We start from the raw sequence: 22,325 nt of genomic DNA on the forward strand, positions 1-22,325 counted from the left end.
CGGCCCAGAACCCAGTGTAGACACACCCTCTCCTCACGTCCCTGCACCCAGTGTAGACAGACCCTCTCCTCACGGCCTTGCTCCCAGTGTAGACACACACTCTCCTCACTGCCCTGCTCCCAGTGTAGACACACCCTCTCCTCACGGCCCTGCACCCAGTGTAGACACATCCTCTCCTGACGGCCCTGCTCCCAGTGTAGACACACCCTCTCACCACGGCCCTGCTCCCAGTGTAGACACACCCTCTCCCCACGACCCTGCTCCCAGTGTAGACACACCCTCTCCCCACGGCCCTGCACCCAGTGTAGACACACGCTGTCCTCACGGCCCTGAACCCAGTGTAGACACAGCCTCTCCTCACGGCCCTGCTCCCAGTGTAGACACACCCTCTCCTCACGGCCATGATCCCAGTGTATACACACCCTCTAACCACGGCCATGCACCCAGTGTAGACACACCCTCTAACCACGGCCCTGAACCAGTGTAGACACCCCCTCTCCCCACGCCCCTGCAGCCAGTGTAGACAGACACTCTCCTCACGGCCCTGCACCCAGTGTAGACACACCCTCTCACCACGGCCCTGCACCGAGAGTAGACACACCTTCTCCTCACGGCCCTGCTCCCAGTGTAGACACACCCTCTCCTCACAGGCCTCCACCCAGTGTAGACACACCCTCTCACCACGGCCCTGCTCCCAGTGTAGACACACCAACTCACCACGGCCCTGCACCGAGAGTAGACACACCTTCTCCTCACGGCCCTGCTCCCAGTGTAGACACACCCTCTCCTCACAGGCCTGCACCCAGTGTAGACACACCTTCTTCTCACGGCCCTGATCCCAGTGTAGACACACCCTCTCACCACGGCCCTGCTCCCAGTGTAGACACACCCTCTCCTCACGGCCCTGCTCCCAGTGTAGACACACCCTCTCACCACGGCCCTGCTCCCAGTGTAGACACACCTTCTTCTCACGGCCCTGCTTCCAGTGTAGACACACCCTCTCCTCACGGCCATGATCCCAGTGTAGACACACCCTCTCCCCACGGCCCTGCACCCAGTGTAGACACACCCTCTCCTCACGGCCCTGCACCCCGTGTAGACAACCCTCTCCACACAGCCCTGCACCCAGTGTAGACAGAGACCCTCTCCTCACGGCCCTGCTCCCAGTGTAGACCCACCCTCTCCCCACGGCCCTGCTCCCAGTGCAGACACACCCTCTCCCCACGGCCCTGCTCCCAGTGTAGACACACCCTCTCCCCACGGCCCTGCACCCAGTGTAGACACACCCTCTCCTCACGGCCCTTCACCCAGTGTAGACACACCCTCTCCTCGACACACCCTCTCCTCACTGCCCTGCTCCCAGTATAGACACACCCTCTCCCCACGGCCCTGCAGCCAGTGTAGACACACCCTCTCACCACGGCCCTGCTCCCAGGGTAGACACACCCTCTCCTCACAGCCCTGCTCCCAGTGTAGACACACCCTCTCACCACGGCCCTGCTCCCAGTGTAGACACACCCTCTCCTCACAGCCCTGCTCCCAGTGTAGACACACCCTCTCCTCACTGCCCTGGTCCCAGTGTAGACACACCCTCTCCTCACGGCCCTGCTCCCAGTGTAGACACACCCACTCCTCACGGCCCTGCACCCAGTGTAGACACACCCTATCCTCAAGGCCCTGCACCCAGTGTAGACACACCCTCTCCCACAGTCCTGCACCCAGTGTAGACACACCCACTCCGCACGGCCCTGCACCCAGTGTAGACACACCCTCTCACCACGGCTATACACCAGTATAGACACACCCTGTCCCGGTGAACCCTGCACCCAGTGTAGACACACCCTCTCCCCACGGCCCTGCACCCTGTGTAGACACACCCTCTCCCCACGGCCCTGCAACCTGTGTAGACACACCCTCGCCCCACGGCCCTGCACCCTGTGTAGACACACCCTCTCCCCACAGCCCTGCACCCTGTGTAGACACACCCTCTCCCCACGGCCCTGCACAAAGTGTAGACACACCCTGCCCTCTCGGCCCTGCTCCCAGTTTAGACACATCCTCTCCTCACGGCCCTGGTCACAGTGTAGACACACCCTCTCCTCACGGCCCTGCACCCAGTGTAGACACACCCTCTCCCCACGGCCCTGCTCCCAGTGTAGACACACCCTCTCCCCACGGCCCTGCTCCCAGTGTAGACACACCCTCTCCTCACGGCCCTGCTCCCAGTGTAGACACACCCTCTCCTCACTGCCCTGGTCCCAGTGAAGACACACCCTCTCATCATGGCCCTGCTCCCAAGGTAGACACATCCTCTCCCCACGGCCCTGCACCCAGTGTAGACACACCCTCTCTTCACGGCCCCTGCACCCAGTGTAGACCCACCCTCTCAGAACAGCCCTGCACCCAGTGTAGACAGACCCTCTCCTCATGGCCTTGCTCCCAGTGTAGACACACCCTCTCCTCACTGCCCTGCTCCCAGTGTAGACACACCCTCTCCCCACGGCCCTGCACCCAGTGTAGACACACCCTCTCCTCACGGCCCTTCACCCAGTGTAGACACACCCTCTCTCGACACACCCTCTCCTCACTGCCCTGCTCCCAGTATAGACACACCCTCTCCCCACGGCCCTGATCCCAGTGTAGACACACCCTCTCCCCACGGCCCTGCACCCAGTGTAGACACACCCTCTCCTCACGGCCCTTCACCCAGTGTAGACACACCCTCTCTCGACACACCCTCTCCTCACTGCCCTGCTCCCATGTAGACACACCCTCTCCTCACGGCCCTGATTCCAGTGTAGACACACCCTCTAACCACGGCCATGCACCCAGTGTAGACACACCCTCTAACCACGGCCCTGAACCAGTGTAGACACCCCCTCTCCCCACGCCCCTGCAGCCAGTGTAGACAGACACTCTCCTCACGGCTCTGCACCCAGTGTAGACACACCCTCTCACCACGGCCCTGCACCGAGAGTACACACACCTTCTCCTCACGGCCCTGCTCCCAGTGTAGACACAGCCTCTCCTCACGGCCCTGCACCCAGTGTAGACACACCCTCTCAGCACAGCCCTGAACCCAGTGTAGACACACCATCTCCTCACGGCCCAGAACCCAGTGTAGACACACCCTCTCCTCACGTCCCTGCACCCAGTGTAGACAGACCCTCTCCTCACGGCCTTGCTCCCAGTGTAGACACACACTCTCCTCACTGCCCTGCTCCCAGTGTAGACACACCCTCTCCTCACGACACTGCTCCCAGTGTAGACACACCCTGTCCTCACTGCCCTGGTCCCAGTGTAGACACACCCTCTCCTCATGGGCCTGCTCCCAGTGTAGACACATCCTCTCCCCACGGCCCTGCACCCAGTGTAGACACACCCTATCCTCATGGCCCTGCATCCAGTGTAGACACACCCTCTCCCCACGGCACTGCTCCCAGTGGAGACACACACTCTCACCACGGCCCTGCACCCTGTGTAGACACACCCTCTCCCTACGGCCCTGCACCCAGTGTAGACCCACCCTCTCCTCTCGGCCCTGCTCCCAGTTTAGACACACCCTCTCCTCACGGCCCTGCTCCCAGTTTAGACACACCCTCTCCTCACGGCCCTGCTCCCAGTGTAGACACACCCTCTCCGCACGGCCCTGATCCCAGTGTAGACACACCCTCTCCCCACGGCCCTGCTCCCAGTGTAGACACACCCTCTCCCCACGGCCCTGCTCCCAGTGTAGACACACCTCTCCTCACGGCCCTGCTCCCAGTGTAGACACACCCTCTCCTCACGGCGCTGCTCCCAGTGTAGACACACCCTCTCCTCACGGCCCAGCACCCAGTGTAGACACACCCTCTCCCCACGGCCCTGCTCCCAGTGTAGACACAAACTCTCCTCACGGCCCTGCACCCAGTGTAGACAGACCCTCTCCTCACGGCCTTGCTCCCAGTGTAGACACACCCTCTCCTCACGGCCCTGCTCCCAGTGTAGACACACCCTCTCCCCACGTCCCTGCACCCAGTGTAGACACAAGCTCTACTCACGGACATGCACCCAGTGTAGACAGACCCTCTCCTCACGGCCTTGCTCCCAGTGTAGACACACCCTCTCCTCACTGCCCTGCACCCAGTGTCGACCCACCCTCTCCTCACGGCCCTGCACCAAGTGTAGACACACCCTCTCCCCACAGTCCTGCACCCAGTGTAGACACACCCTCTCCGCACGGCCCTGCATCCAGTGTAGACACACCCTCTCCTCACGGCCCTTCACCCAGTGTAGACACACCCTCTCCTCACGGCCCTGCTCCAAGTGTAGACACACCCTCTCCTCACTGCCCTGCTCCCCGTATAGACACACCCTCTCCCCACGGCCCTGCAGCCAGTGTAGACACACCCTCTCACCACGGCCCTGCTCCCAGTGTAGACACACTCTCTCCTCACGGCCCTGCACCCAATGTAGACACACCCTCTCCCCACGGCCCTTCACCCAGTGTAGACACACCCTCTCCTCACGGTCCTGCACCCAGTGTAGACGCACCCTCTCCTCACGGCCCTGCTCCCAGTGTAGACACACCCTGTCCTCACGGCCCTGCTCCCAGTGTAGACACACCCTCTCCTCACGGCCCTGTCCCAGTGTAGACACACCTTCTCCCCACAGCCCTGCTCCCAGTGTAGACACATCCTCTCACCACAGCCCTGCTCCCAGTGTAGACACACCCTCTCACCACGGCCCTGCTCCCAGTGTAGACACACCCTCTCCTCACGGCTATACACCCAGTGTAGACACACCCTCTCCCGGTGAACCCTGCACCCAGTGTAGACACACCCTATCCCCACGGCCCTGCACCCAGTGTAGACACACCCTCTCCTCACGGCCCTGCTCCCAGTGTAGACACACCACTCCTCACAGCCCTGCTCCCAGTGTAGACACACCCTCTCCTCATGGCCCTGCTCCCAGTGTAGACACACCCTCTCACCACGGCTATACACCCAGTATAGACACATCCTGTCCCGGTGAACCCTGCACCCAAGGTAGACACACCCTCTCCCCACGGCCCTGCTCCCAGTGTAGACACACCCTCTCCTCACAGCCCTGCTCCCAGTGTAGACACACCCTCTCCTCACTGCCCTGGTCCCAGTGTAGACACACCCTCTCCTCATGGGCCTGCTCCCAGTGTAGACACATCCTCTCCCCACGGCCCTGCACCCAGTGTAGACACACCCTCTCCTCATGGCCCTGCATCCACTGTAGACACACCCTCTCCCCACGGGACTGCTCCCAGTGTAGACACACCCTCTCCCCACGGCACTGCTCCCAGTGTAGACACACCCTCTCACCACGGCCCTGCACCCTGTGTAGACACACCCTCTCCCCACAGCCCTGCACCCAGTGTAGACACACCCTCTCCTCACAGCCCTGCTCCCAGTTTAGACACACCCTCTCCTCACGGCCCTGCTCCCAGTTTAGACACACCCTCTCCTCACGGCCCTGCTCCCAGTGTAGACACACCCTCTCCTCACAGTCCTGCTCCCAGTGTAGACACACCCTCTCCTCACTGCCCTGGTCCCAGTGAAGACACACCCTCTCATCATGGCCCTGCTCCCAGTGTAGACACATCCTCTCCCCACGGCCCTGCACCCTTGTAGACACACCCTCTCCTCCTGGCCCAGCATCCAGTGTAGACACACCCTCTCCCCACGGCACTGCTCCCAGTGGAGACACACCCTCTCACCACGGCCCTGCACCCTGTGTAGACACACCCTCTCCCCTCGACCCTGCACCCAGTGTAGACACACCCTCTCCTCACGGCCCTGCTCCCAGTTTAGACACACCCCTCTCCCCACGGCCCTGCTCCCAGTTTAGACACACCCTCTCCTCACAGCCCTGCTCCCAGTGTAGACACACCCTCTCCTCACTGCCCTGGTCCCAGTTAGACACACCCTCTCCTCACGGCCCTGCTCCCAGTGTAGACACATCCTCTCTCCACGGCCCTGCACCCAGTGTAGACACACCCTCTCCTCATGGCCCTGCATCCACTGTAGACACACCCTCTCCCCACGGCACTGCTCCCAGTGTAGACACACCCTCTCACCACGGCCCTGTACCCTGTGTAGACACACCCTCTCCCCACGGCCCTGCACCCTGTGTAGACACACCCTCTCCCCACAGCCCTGCACCCAGTGTAGACACACCCTCTCACCCCGGCCCTGCTCCCAGTGTAGACACACCCTCTCCCCACGGCCCTGCTCCCAGTGTAGACACACCTCTCCTCACGGCCCTGCTCCCAGTGTAGACACACCCTCTCCTCACGGCGCTGCCCCCAGTGTAGACACACCCTCTCCTCACGGCCCAGCACCCAGTGTAGACACACCCTCTCCTCACGGCCCTGCTCCCAGTGTAGACACACCCTCTCCTCACGGCCCTGCTCCCAGTGTAGACACACCCTCTCCCCACGTCCCTGCACCCAGTGTAGACACACCCTCTACTCCTGGCCCAGCATCCAGTGTAGACACACCCACTCCTCACGGGCCTGCACCCAGTGTCGACACACCCTCTCCTCACGGCCCTGCACCAAGTGTAGACACACCCTCTCCCCACAGTCCTGCACCCAGTGTAGACACACCCTCTCCGCACGGCCCTGCACCCAGTGTAGACACACCCTCTCCTCACGGCCCTTCACCCAGTGTAGACACACCCTCTCCTCGACACAACCTCTCCTCACTGCCCTGCTCCCAGTATAGACACACCCTCTCCCACGGCCCTGCAGCCAGTGTAGACACACCCTCTCACCACGGCCTTGCTCCCAGTGTAGACACACCCTCTCCTCATGGCCCTGCTCCAAGTATAGACACACCCTCTCCTCACTGCCCTGCTCCCCGTATAGACACACCCTCTCCCCACGGCCCTGCAGCCAGTGTAGACACACCCTCTCACCACGGCCCTGCTCCCAGTGTAGACACACTCTCTCCTCACGGCCCTGCTCCCAGTGTAGACACACCCTGTCCTCACGGCCCTGCACCCAATGTAGACACACCCTCTCCCCACGGCCCTTCACCCAGTGTAGACACACCCTCTCCTCACGGTCCTGCACCCAGTGTAGACGCACCCTCTCCTCACGGCCCTGCTCCCAGTGTAGACACACCCTCTCCTCACGGCCCTGCTCCCAGTGTAGACACACCCTCTCCTCACGGCCCTGTCCCAGTGTAGACACACCTTCTCCCCACAGCCCTGCTCCAGTGTAGACACATCCTCTCACCACAGCCATGCTCCCAGTGTAGACACACCCTCTCACCACGGCCCTGCTCCCAGTGTAGACACACCCTCTCCTCACGGCTATACACCCAGTGTAGACACACCCTCTCCCGGTGAACCAAGCACCCAGTGTAGACACACCCTCTCCTCACGGCCCTGCTCCCAGTGTAGACACACCCTCTCCTCACGGCCCTGCTCCCAGTGTAGACACACCCTCTCCTCATGGCCCTGCTCCCAGTGTAGACACACCCTCTCACCACGGCTATACACCCAGTATAGACACATCCTGTCCCGGTGAACCCTGCACCCAGTGTAGACACACCCTCTCCCCACGGCCCTGCTCCCAGTGTAGACACACCCTCTCCTCACAGCCCTGCTCCCAGTGTAGACACACACTCTCCTCACTGCCCTGGTCCCAGTGTAGACACACCCTCTCCTCACGGCCCTGCTCCCAGTGTAGACACATCCTCTCCCCACGGCCCTGCACCCAGTGTAGACACACCCTCTCCCCACGGCCCTTCAGCCAGTGTAGACACACCCTCTCACCACGGCCGTGCTCCCAGTGTAGACACACCTTCTCACCACGGCCCTGCTCCCAGTGTAGACACACCCTCTCCTCACGGCCCAGCTCCAAGTGTAGACACACCCTGTCCTCACGGTCCTGCACCCAGTGTAGACACACCCTCTCCTCACTGCCCTGCACCCAGTGTAGACACACCCTCTCCTCACTGCCCTGCACCCAGTGTAGACACACCCTCTCCGCACGGCCCTGCACCCAGTGTAGACACACCCTCTCCTCACGGACATGCACCCAGTTTAGACACACCCTCTCCTCACGGACATGCACCCAGAGTAGACACACCCTCTCCTCACGGCCAGGCACCCAGTGTAGACACACCCTCTCCTCACAGCCAGACACCCAGTGTAGACACACCCTCTCCTCACTGCCCTGCACCCAGTGTAGACACACCCTCTCCACACAGCCCTGCACCCAGTGTAGACACACCCCCTCTCCTCACGGCCCTGCTCCCAGTTTAGACACACCCTCTCCTCACGGCCCTGCTCCCAGTGTAGACACACACTCTCCTCACGGTCCTGCACCCAGTGTAGACGCACCCTCTCCTCACGGCCCTGCTCCCAGTGTAGACACACCCTCTCCTCCCGGCCCTGCTCCCAGTGTAGACACACCCTCTCCTCACGGCCCTGCTCCCAGTGTAGACACAGCCGTTCCTCATGGCCCTGCTCCCAGTGTAGACACTCCCTCTCCTCACGGCCCTGCTCCCAGTGTAGACACATCATCTCCCCACAGCCCTGCTCCCAGTGTTGACACATACTCTCCTCACGGCCCTGCACCCAGTGGTGGACACACCCTCTCCTCATATCCCTGCTCCCAGTGTAGACACACCCTCTCACCACGGTCATGCTCCCAGTGTAGACACACCCTCTCCTCACGGCTATACAACCAGTGTAGACACACCCTCTCCCACAGCCCTGCTCCCAGTGTAGACACACCCTCTCCTCCGGGCCTGCTCCCAGTGTAGACACACCCTCTCCCCACAGCCCTACACTCAGTGTAGACACACCCTCTCCTCCCGGGCCTGCTCCAGTGTAGACACAAACTCTCCCCACGGCCCTGCTCCCAGTATAGCCACACCCTCTCCTCATGTCCCTACACCCAGTGTAGACAGACACCCTCTCCTCACGGCCCTGCTCCCAGTGTAGACACACCCTCTCCCCACGGCCCTGCAACCAGTGTAGACACACCCTCCCCTACATCCTGCAGCCAGTGTAGACACACCCTCTCACCACGGCCGTGCTCCCAGTGTAGACACACCCTCTCACCACGGCCCTGCTCCCAGTGTAGACACACCCTCTCCTCACGGCCCAGCTCCAAGTGTAGACACACCCTGTCCTCACGGCCCTGCACCCAGTGTAGACACACCCTCTCCCCACGGCCCTTCACCCAGTGTAGACACACCCTCTCCTCACGGCCCTGCTCCCAGTGTAGACACACCCTCTCCTCACGGCCCTGCACCCAGTGTAGACAACCCTCTCCTCACGGACCAGCACCCATTGTAGACACACCCTCTCCCCAAGGCCCTGCTCCCAGTGTAGACACACCGTCTCCTCACGGCCCTGCCCCCAGTGTAGACAGACCCTCTCCTCCCGGCCCTGCTCCCAGTGTAGACACACCCTCTCCTCACGGCCCTGCTCCCAGTGTAGACACACCCTCTCCCCACGGCCCTGCACCCAGTGTAGACAGACCCTCTGCTCACGGCCCAGCACCCAGTGTAGACACACCCTCTCCTCACGGACATGCACCCAGTGTAGACACACCCACTCCTCACGGGCCTGCACCCAGTGTAGACACACCCTCTCCTCACGGCTCTGCACCCAGTGTAGACACACCCTCTCCCCACAGTCCTGCACCCAGTGTAGACACACCCTCTCCGCACAGCCCTGCACCCAGTGTAAACACACCCTCTCCTCACGGCCAGGCACCCAGTGTAGACACACCCTCTCCTCACGGACATGCACCCAGTGTAGACACACCCTCTCCTCACGGCCAGGCACCCAGTGTAGACACACCCTCTCCTCACGGCCAGGCACCCAGTGTAGACACACCCTCTCCTCACAGCCAGACACCCAGTGTAGACACACCCTCTCCTCACTGCCCTGCACCCAGTGTAGACACACCCTCTCCACACAGCCCTGCACCCAGTGTAGACACACCCTCTCCTCACGGCCCTGCTCCCAGTGTAGATACACCCTCTCCTCACGGCCCTGCTCCCAGTGTAGACACACACTCTCCTCACGGTCCTGCACCCAGTGTAGACGCACCCTCTCCTCACGGCCCTGCTCCCAGTGTAGACACACCCTCTCCTCATGGCCCTGTCCCAGTGTAGACACACCCTCTCCCCACGGCCCTGCTCCCAGTGTAGACACACCCTCTCCTCACAGCCCTTCACCCAGTGTAGACACACCCTCTCCTCACGGCCCTGCTGCCAGTGTAGACACACCCTCTCCTCACTGCCCTGCACCCAGTGTAGACACACCCTCTCCCCACGGCCCTTCAGCCAGTGTAGACACACCCTCTCACCACGGCCGTGCTCCCAGTGTAGACACACCTTCTCACCACGGCCCTGCTCCCAGTGTAGACACACCCTCTCCTCACGGCCCAGCTCCAAGTGTAGACACACCCTGTCCTCACGGCCCTGCACCCAGTGTAGACACACCCTCTCCTCACTGCCCTGCACCCAGTGTAGACACACCCTCTCCTCACTGCCCTGCACCCAGTGTAGACACACCCTCTCCGCACGGCCCTGCACCCAGTGTAGACACACCCTCTCCTCACGGACATGCACCCAGTTTAGACACACCCTCTCCTCACGGACATGCACCCAGAGTAGACACACCCTCTCCTCACGGCCAGTCACCCAGTGTAGAGACACCCTCTCCTCACAGCCAGACACCCAGTGTAGACACACCCTCTCCTCACTGCCCTGCACCCAGTGTAGACACACCCTCTCCACACAGCCCTGCACCCAGTGTAGACACACCCTCTCCTCACGGCCCTGCTCCCAGTGTAGACACACCCTCTCCTCACGGCCCTGCTCCCAGTGTAGACACACACTCTCCTCACGGTCCTGCACCCAGTGTAGACGCACCCTCTCCTCACGGCCCTGCTCCCAGTGTAGACACACCCTCTCCTCCCGGCCCTGCTCCCAGTGTAGACACACCCTCTCCTCACGGCCCTGCTCCCAGTGTAGACACAGCCGTTCCTCATGGCCCTGCTCCCAGTGTAGACACTCCCTCTCCTCACGGCCCTGCTCCCAGTGTAGACACATCATCTCCCCACAGCCCTGCTCCCAGTGTTGACACATACTCTCCTCACGGCCCTGCACCCAGTGTGGACACACCCTCTCCTCATATCCCTGCTCCCAGTGTAGACACACCCTCTCACCACGGTCATGCTCCCAGTGTAGACACACCCTCTCCTCACGGCTATACACCCAGTGTAGACACACCCTCTCCCCACAGCCCTGCTCCCAGTGTAGACACACCCTCTCCTCCCGGGCCTGCTCCCAGTGTAGACACACCCTCTCCCCACAGCCCTACACTCAGTGTAGACACACCCTCTCCTCCCGGGCCTGCTCCCAGTGTAGACACAAACTCTCCCCACGGCCCTGCTCCCAGTATAGCCACACCCTCTCCTCATGTCCCTACACCCAGTGTAGACAGACACCCTCTCCTCACGGCCCTGCTCCCAGTGTAGACACACCCTCTCCCCACGGCCCTGCAACCAGTGTAGACACACCCTCTCCCTACATCCCTGCAGCCAGTTTAGACACACCCTCTCACCACGGCCGTGCTCCCAGTGTAGACACACCCTCTCACCACGGCCCTGCTCCCAGTGTAGACACACCCTCTCCTCACGGCCCAGCTCCAAGTGTAGACACACCCTGTCCTCACGGCCCTGCACACAGTGTAGACACACCCTCTCCCCACGGCCCTTCACCCAGTGTAGACACACCCTCTCCTCACGGCCCTGCTCCCAGTGTAGACACACCCTCTCCTCACGGCCCTGCACCCAGTGTAGACAACCCTCTCCTCACGGACCAGCACCCATTGTAGACACACCCTCTCCCCAAGGCCCTGCTCCCAGTGTAGACACACCGTCTCCTCACGGCCCTGCCCCCAGTGTAGACAGACCCTCTCCTCCCGGCCCTGCTCCCAGTGTAGACACACCCTCTCCTCACGGCCCTGCTCCCAGTGTAGACACACCCTCTCCCCACGGCCCTGCACCCAGTGTAGACAGACCCTCTGCTCACGGCCCAGCACCCAGTGTAGACACACCCTCTCCTCACGGACATGCACCCAGTGTAGACACACCCACTCCTCACGGGCCTGCACCCAGTGTAGACACACCCTCTCCTCACGGCTCTGCACCCAGTGTAGACACACCCTCTCCCCACAGTCCTGCACCCAGTGTAGACACACCCTCTCCGCACAGCCCTGCACCCAGTGTAAACACACCCTCTCCCCACGGCCCTGCACCCAGTGTAGACCCACCCTCTCCTCACGGACATGCACCCAGTGTAGACACACCCTCTCCTCACGGCCCTGCACCCAGTGTAGACAACCCTCTCCTCACGGACCAGCACCCATTGTAGACACACACTCTCCCCAAGGCCCTGCTCCCAGTGTAGACACACCGTCTCCTCACGGCCCTGCCCCCAGTGTAGACAGACCCTCTCCTCCCGGCCCTGCTCCCAGTGTAGACACACCCTCTCCTCACGGCCCTGCTCCCAGTGTAGACACACCCTCTCCCCACGGCCCTGCACCCAGTGTAGACAGACCCTCTGCTCACGGCCCAGCACCCAGTGTAGACACACCCTCTCCTCACGGACATGCACCCAGTGTAGACACACCCACTCCTCACGGGCCTGCACCCAGTGTAGACACACCCTCTCCTCACGGCTCTGCACCCAGTGTAGACACACCCTCTCCCCACAGTCCTGCACCCAGTGTAGACACACCCTCTCCGCACAGCCCTGCACCCAGTGTAAACACACCCTCTCCTCACGGCCAGGCACCCAGTGTAGACACACCCTCTCCTCACGGACATGCACCCAGTGTAGACACACCCTCTCCTCACGGCCAGGCACCCAGTGTAGACACACCCTCTCCTCACGGCCAGGCACCCAGTGTAGACACACCCTCTCCTCACAGCCAGACACCCAGTGTAGACACACCCTCTCCTCACTGCCCTGCACCCAGTGTAGACACACCCTCTCCACACAGCCCTGCACCCAGTGTAGACACACCCTCTCCTCACGGCCCTGCTCCCAGTGTAGATACACCCTCTCCTCACGGCCCTGCTCCCAGTGTAGACACACACTCTCCTCACGGTCCTGCACCCAGTGTAGACGCACCCTCTCCTCACGGCCCTGCTCCCAGTGTAGACACACCCTCTCCTCATGGCCCTGTCCCAGTGTAGACACACCCTCTCCCCACAGCCCTGCTCCCAGTGTAGACACACCCTCTCACCACAGCCATGCTCCCAGTGTAGACACACCCTCTCACCTCGGCCCTGCTCCCAGTGTAGACACACCCTCTCCTCACGGCTATACACCCAGTGTAGACACACCCTCTCCCGGTGAAACCTGCACCCAGTGTAGACACACCCTATCCCCACGGCCCTGCACCCATTGTAGACACACCCTCTCTTCACGGCCCTGCTCCCAGTGTAGACACACCCTCTCCTCACGACCCTGCTCCCAGTGTATTCACACCCTCTCCCCACGGCCCTGCTCCCAGTGTAGACACACCCTCTCCTCCCGGCCCTGCTCCCAGTGTAGACACACCCTCTCCTCACGGCCCTGCTCCCAGTGTAGACACAGCCGTTCCTCATGGCCCTGCTCCCAGTGTAGACACTCCCTCTCCTCACGGCCCTGCTCCCAGTGTAGACACACCCTCTCCTCACGGCCCTGCACCCAGTGTGGACACACCCTCTCCTCATATCCCTGCTCCCAGTGTAGACACACCCTCTCACCACGGCCATGCTCCCAGTGTAGACACACCCTCTCCTCCCGGGCCTGCTCCCAGTGTATACACACCCTCTCCCCACAGCCCTGCACCCAGTGTAGACACACCCTCTCCTCCCGGGCCTGCTCCCAGTGTAGACACACACTCTCCCCACGGCCCTGCTCCCAGTATAGCCACACCCTCTCCTCATGTCCCTACACCCAGTGTAGACAGACACCCTCTCCTCACGGCCCTGCTCCCAGTGTAGACACACCCTCTCCCCACGGCCCTGCAACCAGTTAGACACACCCTCTCCCCACATCCCTGCACCCAGTGTAGACACACACTCTCCTCACGGCCCTGCTCCCAGTGTAGACACACCCTCTCCCCACGGCCCTGCACCCAGTGTAGATAGACCCTCTGCTCACTGCCCTGCTCCCAGTGTAGACACACCCTCTCCCTACATCCCTGCAGCCAGTGTAGACACACCATCTCACCATGGCCGTGCTCCCAGTGTAGACACACCCTCTCACCACGGCACTGCTCCCAGTGTAGACACACCCTCTCCTCACGGCCCTGCTCCAAGTGTAGACACACCCTGTCCTCACGGCCCTGCACCCAGTGTAGACACACCCTCTCCCCACGGCCCTTCACCCAGTGTAGACACACCCTCTCCTCACGGCCCTGCTCCCAGTGTAGACACACCCTCTCCTCACGGCCCTGCACCCAGTGTAGACAACCCTCTCCTCATGGACCAGCACCCATTGTAGACACACCCTCTCCCCACGGCCCTGCTCCCAGTGTAGACACACCCTCTCCTCACGGCCCTGCCCCCAGTGTAGACAGACCCTCTCCTCACGGCCCTGCTCCCAGTGTAGACACACCCTCTCCTCACGGCCCTGCTCCCAGTTTAGACACACCCTCTCCCCACGTCCCTGCACCCAGTGTAGACAGACCCTCTGCTCACGGCCCTGCACCCAGTGTAGACACACCCTCTCCTCACGGACATGCACCCAGTGTAGACACACCCACTCCTCACGGGCCTGCACCCAGTGTAGACACACCCTCTCCTCACGGCCCTGCACCCAGTGTAGACACACCCTCTCCCCACAGTCCTGCACCCAGTGTAGACACACCCTCTCCGCACGGCCCTGCACCCAGGGTAGACACACCCTCTCCTCACGGCCAGGCACCCAGTGTAGACACACCCTCTCCTCACTGCCCTGCACCCAGTGTAGACACACCCTCTCCTCACTGCCCTGCACCCAGTGTAGACACACCCTCTCCGCACGGCCCTGCACCCAGTGTAGACACACCCTCTCCTCACGGACATGCACCCAGTTTAGACACACCCTCTCCTCACGGACATGCACCCAGTGTAGACACACCCTCTCCTCACGGCCAGGCACCCAGTGTAGACACACCCTCTCCTCATGGCCAGGCACCCAGTGTAGACACACCCTCTCCTCACGGCCCTGCTCCCAGTGTAGACACACACTCTCCTCACGGTCCTGCACCCAGTGTAGACACACCCTCTCCTCACGGCCCTGCACCCTGTGTAGACACACCCTCTCCTCACAGCCAGACACCCAGTGTAGACACACCCTCTCCTCACTGCCCTGCACCCAGTGTAGACACACCCTCTCACCACAGCCCTGCACCCAGTGTAGACACACCCTCTCCTCACGGCCCTGCTCCCAGTGTATACACACCCTCTCCTCACGGCCCTGCTCCCAGTGTAGACACACACTCTCCTCACGGTCCTGCACCCAGTGTAGACGCACCCTCTCCTCACGGCCCTGCTCCCAGTGTAGACACACCCTCTCCTCACGGCCCTGTCCCAGTGTAGACACACCCTCTCCCCACAGCCCTGCTCCCAGTGTAGACACACCCTCTCACCACAGCCATGCTCCCAGTGTAGACACACCCTCTCACCTCGGCCCTGCTCCCAGTGTAGACACACCCTCTCCTCACGGCTATACACCCAGTGTAGACACACCCTCTCCCGGTGAACCCTGCACCCAGTGTAGACACACCCTATCCCCACGGCCCTGCACCCATTGTAGACACACCCTCTCCCCACGGCCCTGCAGCCAGTGTAGACACACCCTCTTCTCACGGCCCTGCACCCAGTGTAGACACACCCTCTCCTCACGGACATGCACCCAGTTTAGACACACCCTCTCCTCACGGACATGCACCCAGTGTAGACACACCCTCTCCTCATGGCCAGGCACCCAGTGTAGACACACCCTCTCCTCACGGCCCTGCTCCCAGTGGTAGACACACACTCTCCTCACGGTCCTGCACCCAGTGTAGACACACCCTCTCCTCACGGCCCTGCACCCTGTGTAGACACACCCTCTCCTCACAGCCAGACACCCAGTGTAGACACACCCTCTCCTCACTGCCCTGCACCCAGTGTAGACACACCCTCTCACCACAGCCCTGCACCCAGTGTAGACACACCCTCTCCTCACGGCCCTGCTCCCAGTGTATACACACCCTCTCCTCACGGCCCTGCTCCCAGTGTAGACACACACTCTCCTCACGGTCCTGCACCCAGTGTAGACGCACCCTCTCCTCACGGCCCTGCTCCCAGTGTAGACACACCCTCTCCTCACGGCCCTGTCCCAGTGTAGACACACCCTCTCCCCACAGCCCTGCTCCCAGTGTAGACACACCCTCTCACCACAGCCATGCTCCCAGTGTAGACACACCCTCTCACCTCGGCCCTGCTCCCAGTGTAGACACACCCTCTCCTCACGGCTATACACCCAGTGTAGACACACCCTCTCCCGGTGAACCCTGCACCCAGTGTAGACACACCCTATCCCCACGGCCCTGCACCCATTGTAGACACACCCTCTCCCCACGGCCCTGCAGCCAGTGTAGACACACCCTCTTCTCACGGCCCTGCTCCCAGTGTAAACACACCCTCTCCTCACGGCCCTGCTCCCAGTGTAGACACACCCTCTCCTCACGGCCCTGCTCCCAGTGTAGACACACCCTCTTCTCACGGCCCTGCTCCCAGTGTAGACACACCCTCTCACCACGGCTATACACCCAGTATAGACACACCCTGTCCCGGTGAACCCTGCACCCAGTGTAGACACACCCTCTCCCCACGGCCCTGCTCCCAGTGTAGACACACCCTCTCCTCACGGCCCTGCTCCCAGTGTAGACACAGCCGTTCCTCATGGCCCTGCTCCCAGTGTAGACACACCCTCTCCTCACGGCCCTGCACCCAGTGTGGACACACCCTCTCCTCATATCCCTGCTCCCAGTGTAGACACACCCTCTCACCACGGCCATTCTCCCAGTGTAGACACACCCTCTCCTCACGGCTATACACCCAGTGTAGACACACCCTCTCCACACCGGCCCTGCACCCAGTGTAGACACACCCTCTCCTCACGGCCCTGCACCCAGTGTAGACACACCCTCTCCTCACGGCCCTGCACCCAGTGTAGACACACCCTCTCCTCACGGCCCTTCTCCCAGTGTAGACACACCCTCTCCTCACGGCCCTGCTCCCAGTGTAGACACACCCTCTCCTCACGGCCCTGCTCCCAGTGTAGACACACCCTCTCCTCACGGCCCTGCACTCAGTGTAGACACACCCTCTCCCCACGACCCTGCTCCCAGTGTAGACACACCCTCTCCTCACGGCCCTGCTCCCAGTGTAGACACACCCTCTCCTCACGGCCCTGCACCCAGTGTAGACACACCCTCTCCCCACGGCCCTGCTCCCAGTGTAGACACTCACTCTCCCCACGGCCCTGCACCCAGTGTAGACACACACCCCTCTCCTCACGGCCCTGCACCCAGTGTAGACATACCCTCTCCTCACGGCCCTGCACCCAGTGTAGACACATCCTCTCCCCATGGCTCCTGCCTCCAATCTAGGGAGGGTGGTTCTTCCTGTCCCACCCCATGTGTGTTCTTTATAGGCTCCACCACCATCTGAGTTTCTAGAACGAGCCGTGACCCAGGGGCACCCTCTGTCCTGATGACAGTTTTCCTCCCTCTATATGTGGCCAACTCATACTTTGGAGAAATATTAGGAGCTCAGCAATTTGTTGGGCCCTGACTGTTTTGTTTTCTCTTGATTGCATGGCCTGGGGAGATGGGATTAGACCTATGAAAAGCTTTCAAGATGAAGAAAAATAAATATTTTATTTTGGTTTGGGTTTTTTCTAGCTGGATACCAGCAGCAGTAGAAGTCAGCTGGTGAGTGACTCCCTGACCCTAACTCTCACCCTTGTAGTTTAATCCTACTGTGTCTGGGCGTGCCCAGTTTCTTCAGCTATGTCCGGCTGTTTGTGAGCCATGGACTCTAGCCCACCAGGCTCCTCTGTCCCTGGGATTCTCCAAGCAAGAACACTGGAGTAGGTTGCCACACCCTCCTCCAGGAGAATCTTCCCGACCTGGGGATTGAACCTGTATCTGCCTGCGTCTCCTGCATTGCAGGTGGATTCTTTACTGTCACAGCCACCAGGGAAACCGCATTTTAATCATACAGTATGCGTCAATGGACACACACCGATTGGAATTGTTCCCTCAGTGGCCAGGATGGGGATGAGAGAAAAGTCAGGTGATGGGGCTTCCCTAGAGCTGTGGTCTCCACCGTTTTTGCTGCCAGGGACCCGTTGTGTGGGAGACACATTTTGCCCGGGCAGAGAGGGACGGTTTGGGGTGATTTGAGGGCGTTGCATTTATAGTGTGCTTCATTTCTGTTGTTGCATCAGCTCTACCTTGGGTCATCAGGCCTTTGATCCCAGAGGTTGAGGACCCCTGCTTTTGCATATCATCTGGGCAGTGATATAGCAGCTCCCCCAGTTACCACTTGGGTGGTGTCTCCCGATTCTATCCGTGTTGGTCCAGGAAACACTCCTTGAAGTGTCCCGGAGATAGATGATCGCGTCCCTCAAAACGCCTGTTGAGGCTGATCATCAAAGTACTTTTTGTTGCTTCACCACCACTGTGGCCTCGGTGTGGTCCTTTATCCGATGAGGAAGTTGAACTTGGTCCTCTGAACATCCTTCGCGGGGCCATGATCCATCTATGGGTCTGTGCACATCCTCTGCAGTTCCTGGACCATTCCTGCATCTGTACAGAAGGATCCCAGGAACCCCAGGGGTAGCCACTCAGAAAATGCAGGACAGTCACCCATTCTCTTTATTTGTCTAAGCATCTCTCCGAAGTATTCAGGACGCGAATTACAACCTTCTCGCCCAGGTTGGGAGGGTGTGGGCTTAAATTTTTCACTTCATTTGGGCAACCGAAAGGACACACACACACAACCCCACCCTTTTTCTCAACACAGGTGACAGCTCTAACTCTCTGCTTTCTCCAAAGATCGTGGTGTTTGGTGACTCGGGGAATAGATACAACTTTCCGAAACCCGGATCCAAAGCAAAACATACAGTGAAGATCAGGACAGCGGATGCCCGGAAAGCCCACTGGGGTGCCTGGAGCCAGCCTGTTGAGTTCGGTAGGTGTCCCGAGACCGTCCCCAGACAGGTCCTGGCATTCTGAGGCCTTCTCTCATCCATTCTGGGAAGAGTTCCCGTCCACGAGCCCCTGGTGACACTCCCCCTGGCATCAGCAACACCTAGTGAGTGAAAGTGAAAGTTACTCGGTCGTGTCTGACTCTGTGACCCCCGTGGACTGCAGCCAGGCTCCTCTGTCCATGGGATTCTCCAGGCAAGAATCCTGGAGTGGGTTGCCATGCCCTTCTCCAGGGGATCTTCCCAACCCAGGGATGGAACCCAGCCTGCGTTGGCAGGCAGATTCTTTACCATCTGAGCCACCAGGGAACGATTAAACTATGGGCCAACAAAAAAATGACTTTTCCCAGAATACGACTCTTCCCAGAATACAGTTCTAATCAGACTTGGCTCACCTCCACATGATTATTTTATTTTATTTTTTTTTGGTTTCGCCTGCCACCCAGAATATGCAGTTTTGACAACTGACGTATCGCTTAAAAGAAAAGATAACTGCTTTGGTTAACAGGTCACATTATATCTGTGTATACTGAGAAATGTTGCAACTGTGAACACGTCCATCGGGTTATAATCACTCTGACAGACTGAGAGGTTCTCATATTTTTGACTATTCACAAATGAAAAATGTGCCCTACTTTGGAAAATAATTTTGGAGAAGGAAATGGCAACCCACTCCAGTATTCTTGCCTGGAAAATCCCATGGAAGAGGAACCTGGCAGGCTATATAGTCCATGGGATTGTAGAGTCGGACATGGCTAAGCGACTAAAATGGACAAAAGAAGATAGTTTATTGTAAAGAGCACATCTTCTAAATGACACACGAAATTAAAGCTTAAGGATGGATGGAAGGGGACTTCTCTGGTGGTCCAGCAGTTAACATCTGCCTTCCAATGCAGGGGATGTGCGTTCGATCCCTGGTTGGAGAACTAAGACCTCACTGAGACGAAAAGTCCAAAGCATAACACAGAGGCCATCGGGAATTCCCTGTTGGTCCAGTGGCTAAGAGGCTTCTCTCCCAGTGTTCAATCCCTGCTTATGGAACTAGATCCCTCGTGCCGCAGCTAAGCCCCAGCACAGTCAAATAAAGGAATAAATATCAAACGAAGAACTAACATTTCAATAAATTGACCAAATGGAAGGGAATGGAGTTTACAACTGTTTGCCTGGAACTGTTCATCCTCTTCAGCTATTTGTCCTTTCTTCTGTCCGTTTTTAAATCGAATGATCTTTAGGTTGCTGTGTCCTCAGAGTACTTTAGGGGTTTTGAACACGGTCTCGGGCTAACTTCTCGTCTCTTGTTCAGTCGCTCAGTCATGTCTGACTCTTTGCGATCCCATTGTCCGCAGCATGCCAGGCCTCCCTGTCCATCACTGTCTCCTGGAGTTTGCTTAAACTCGTGTCCATCGAGTCGGTGATGCCATCCCACCATCTCATCCTCTGTCGTCCCCTTCTCTTCCTGCCTTGAACCTTTCCCAACATTGGAGTCTTTTCCAATGAGTCAGCTCTTTTCATCAGGTGACCAAAGTATTGGAGTTTCAGCTTCAGCCTCAGTCCTTCCAATAAATATTCAGGACTGACTTCCTTTAGGCTGCACTGGTTTGATCTTCTGGCTGTTCAAGGGACTCTCAAGAGTCTTCTCCAGCCTCACAGTCCAAAAGCATCAATTATTCGAGCTCAGCCTTCTTTATGGTCCAACTCTCACATCCGTACATGACTCCTGGAAACAGCCGTAGCTTTGACTAGATGGACCTTTGTCGCAAAGTGCAGTCTATTGACTCACAGACATTTTCTGTGAAAGCTCCAGGTTAGGGAACTCTCGTAGATATCCCTTCTCCTTATGGGGCTTCTCTGGTGGCTCAGACGGTAAACAATTGGCTTGCAATGTGGGAGACTTGGGTTTGATCCCTGCTTCGGGAAGATGACCTGGAGGAGGGCATTGCAACCCACTCCAGTACTCTTGCCTGGAGAATCCCATGGACAGAGGAGCCTGGTGGGCTACAGTCTGTGGGGTCGCAAAGGGTAAGACGTGGCAGAGGGACTGACACTTTCAGCTTCACTGGCTGTGTGTCCTTGTCCGTGAGCCCGTGAGCTGGCTGAGTGATGAGCGCTCCTCCCCCTTCCCTCGGGGTCCCTGGCGTGTCCCCTGCCTCTGTCTTCCCCAGGCTCCGAAGAACCAGAGTCCAGCCTGGTGTACATCTACGTTCTGGTGGTCCTGGGGACTCTCGTCTGCGGCCTGACCCTCAGCTGCCTTTTCAAAAGGTAACCCCGGGGAGTCCCAGGTCGGCTCACCCACCATGGTCAGTGGAGGGGCCAGTGCCTATTCTAAAGTCACCCCCCTGATCAGCTCACAAAGATGAGAAGGCAGCCTGCAAACACCCCAGGCGGTCCAAGCCGCCGTGTACGTTTACCAGAAGAAAATTTGTCTGGGGAAAACAGTGCTGACTTAAAAAAAAAAAATCAGACAATGTGAATGTTGCGAGTATATACTTTATTTTCGGTAAAATTAGGAGCACGGGCTTCGCTGGGGGCTCAGATGGTAAAGAATCTGTCTGCAATGCGGGAGACTTGGGTTCGATCCCTGGGTTGGAAAGATCCCCTGGAAGAGGGCATGGCACCCCACTCCGGTATTCTTGCCTGGGGAGTCCCATGCACAGGGGAGCCTGGAGGGCTACAGTCCACGGGGTTGCAGAGAGCTGGACACGACCAAGGGAGTGAATGAACAAAGAAATTAATGAAGAATTGCAGCCCGGGACACAGAGCCTCAGGAGCTGCTGCCAAGAGGCAGGGAAGGCAGCTTGGCGTATATGTCATTTTGCTGAAGGGGGAGTTCATGCAATCAAGCATGTATATATTTTTTTGCAGAAGGTCTCTGCTAGTCACGGGGAGCAGACATCACCATGAAGCATTTCAGTGCTTGTCTAGCTATTAGGAGATGCGAGAGTTGGGCTCATAAAATGGGCTCCTGAGAATATCTAACTGTCTGAAGACCTGTCCTGCCAGTTTTGTTTTTTTTCCTCCAGAGCACAGAATGTCTCA

The 22,325-nt window shown here is 59.5% G+C and overlaps 1 protein-coding gene across 1 annotated transcript in view; it reads left to right on the top strand.

The window, feature by feature from the left end:
• LOC148772995 (granulocyte-macrophage colony-stimulating factor receptor subunit alpha-like) overlaps positions 1 to 22,325 on the top strand; it is a 55,683-nt gene that overhangs the window by 28,557 nt on the left and 4,801 nt on the right. The window contains 3 exon segments of the mRNA XM_088834353.1: positions 17,980 to 18,009; positions 19,138 to 19,273; positions 21,452 to 21,548. Of these exon segments, the coding sequence (XP_088690479.1) occupies positions 17,980 to 18,009; positions 19,138 to 19,273; positions 21,452 to 21,548 (263 nt within the window).

Source organism: Moschus berezovskii, chromosome Y (genome assembly GCF_049115385.1).
Source record: "Moschus berezovskii isolate FMDL1 chromosome Y, NW_MosBer_1.0, whole genome shotgun sequence".
NCBI lineage: Eukaryota > Metazoa > Chordata > Mammalia > Artiodactyla > Moschidae > Moschus > Moschus berezovskii.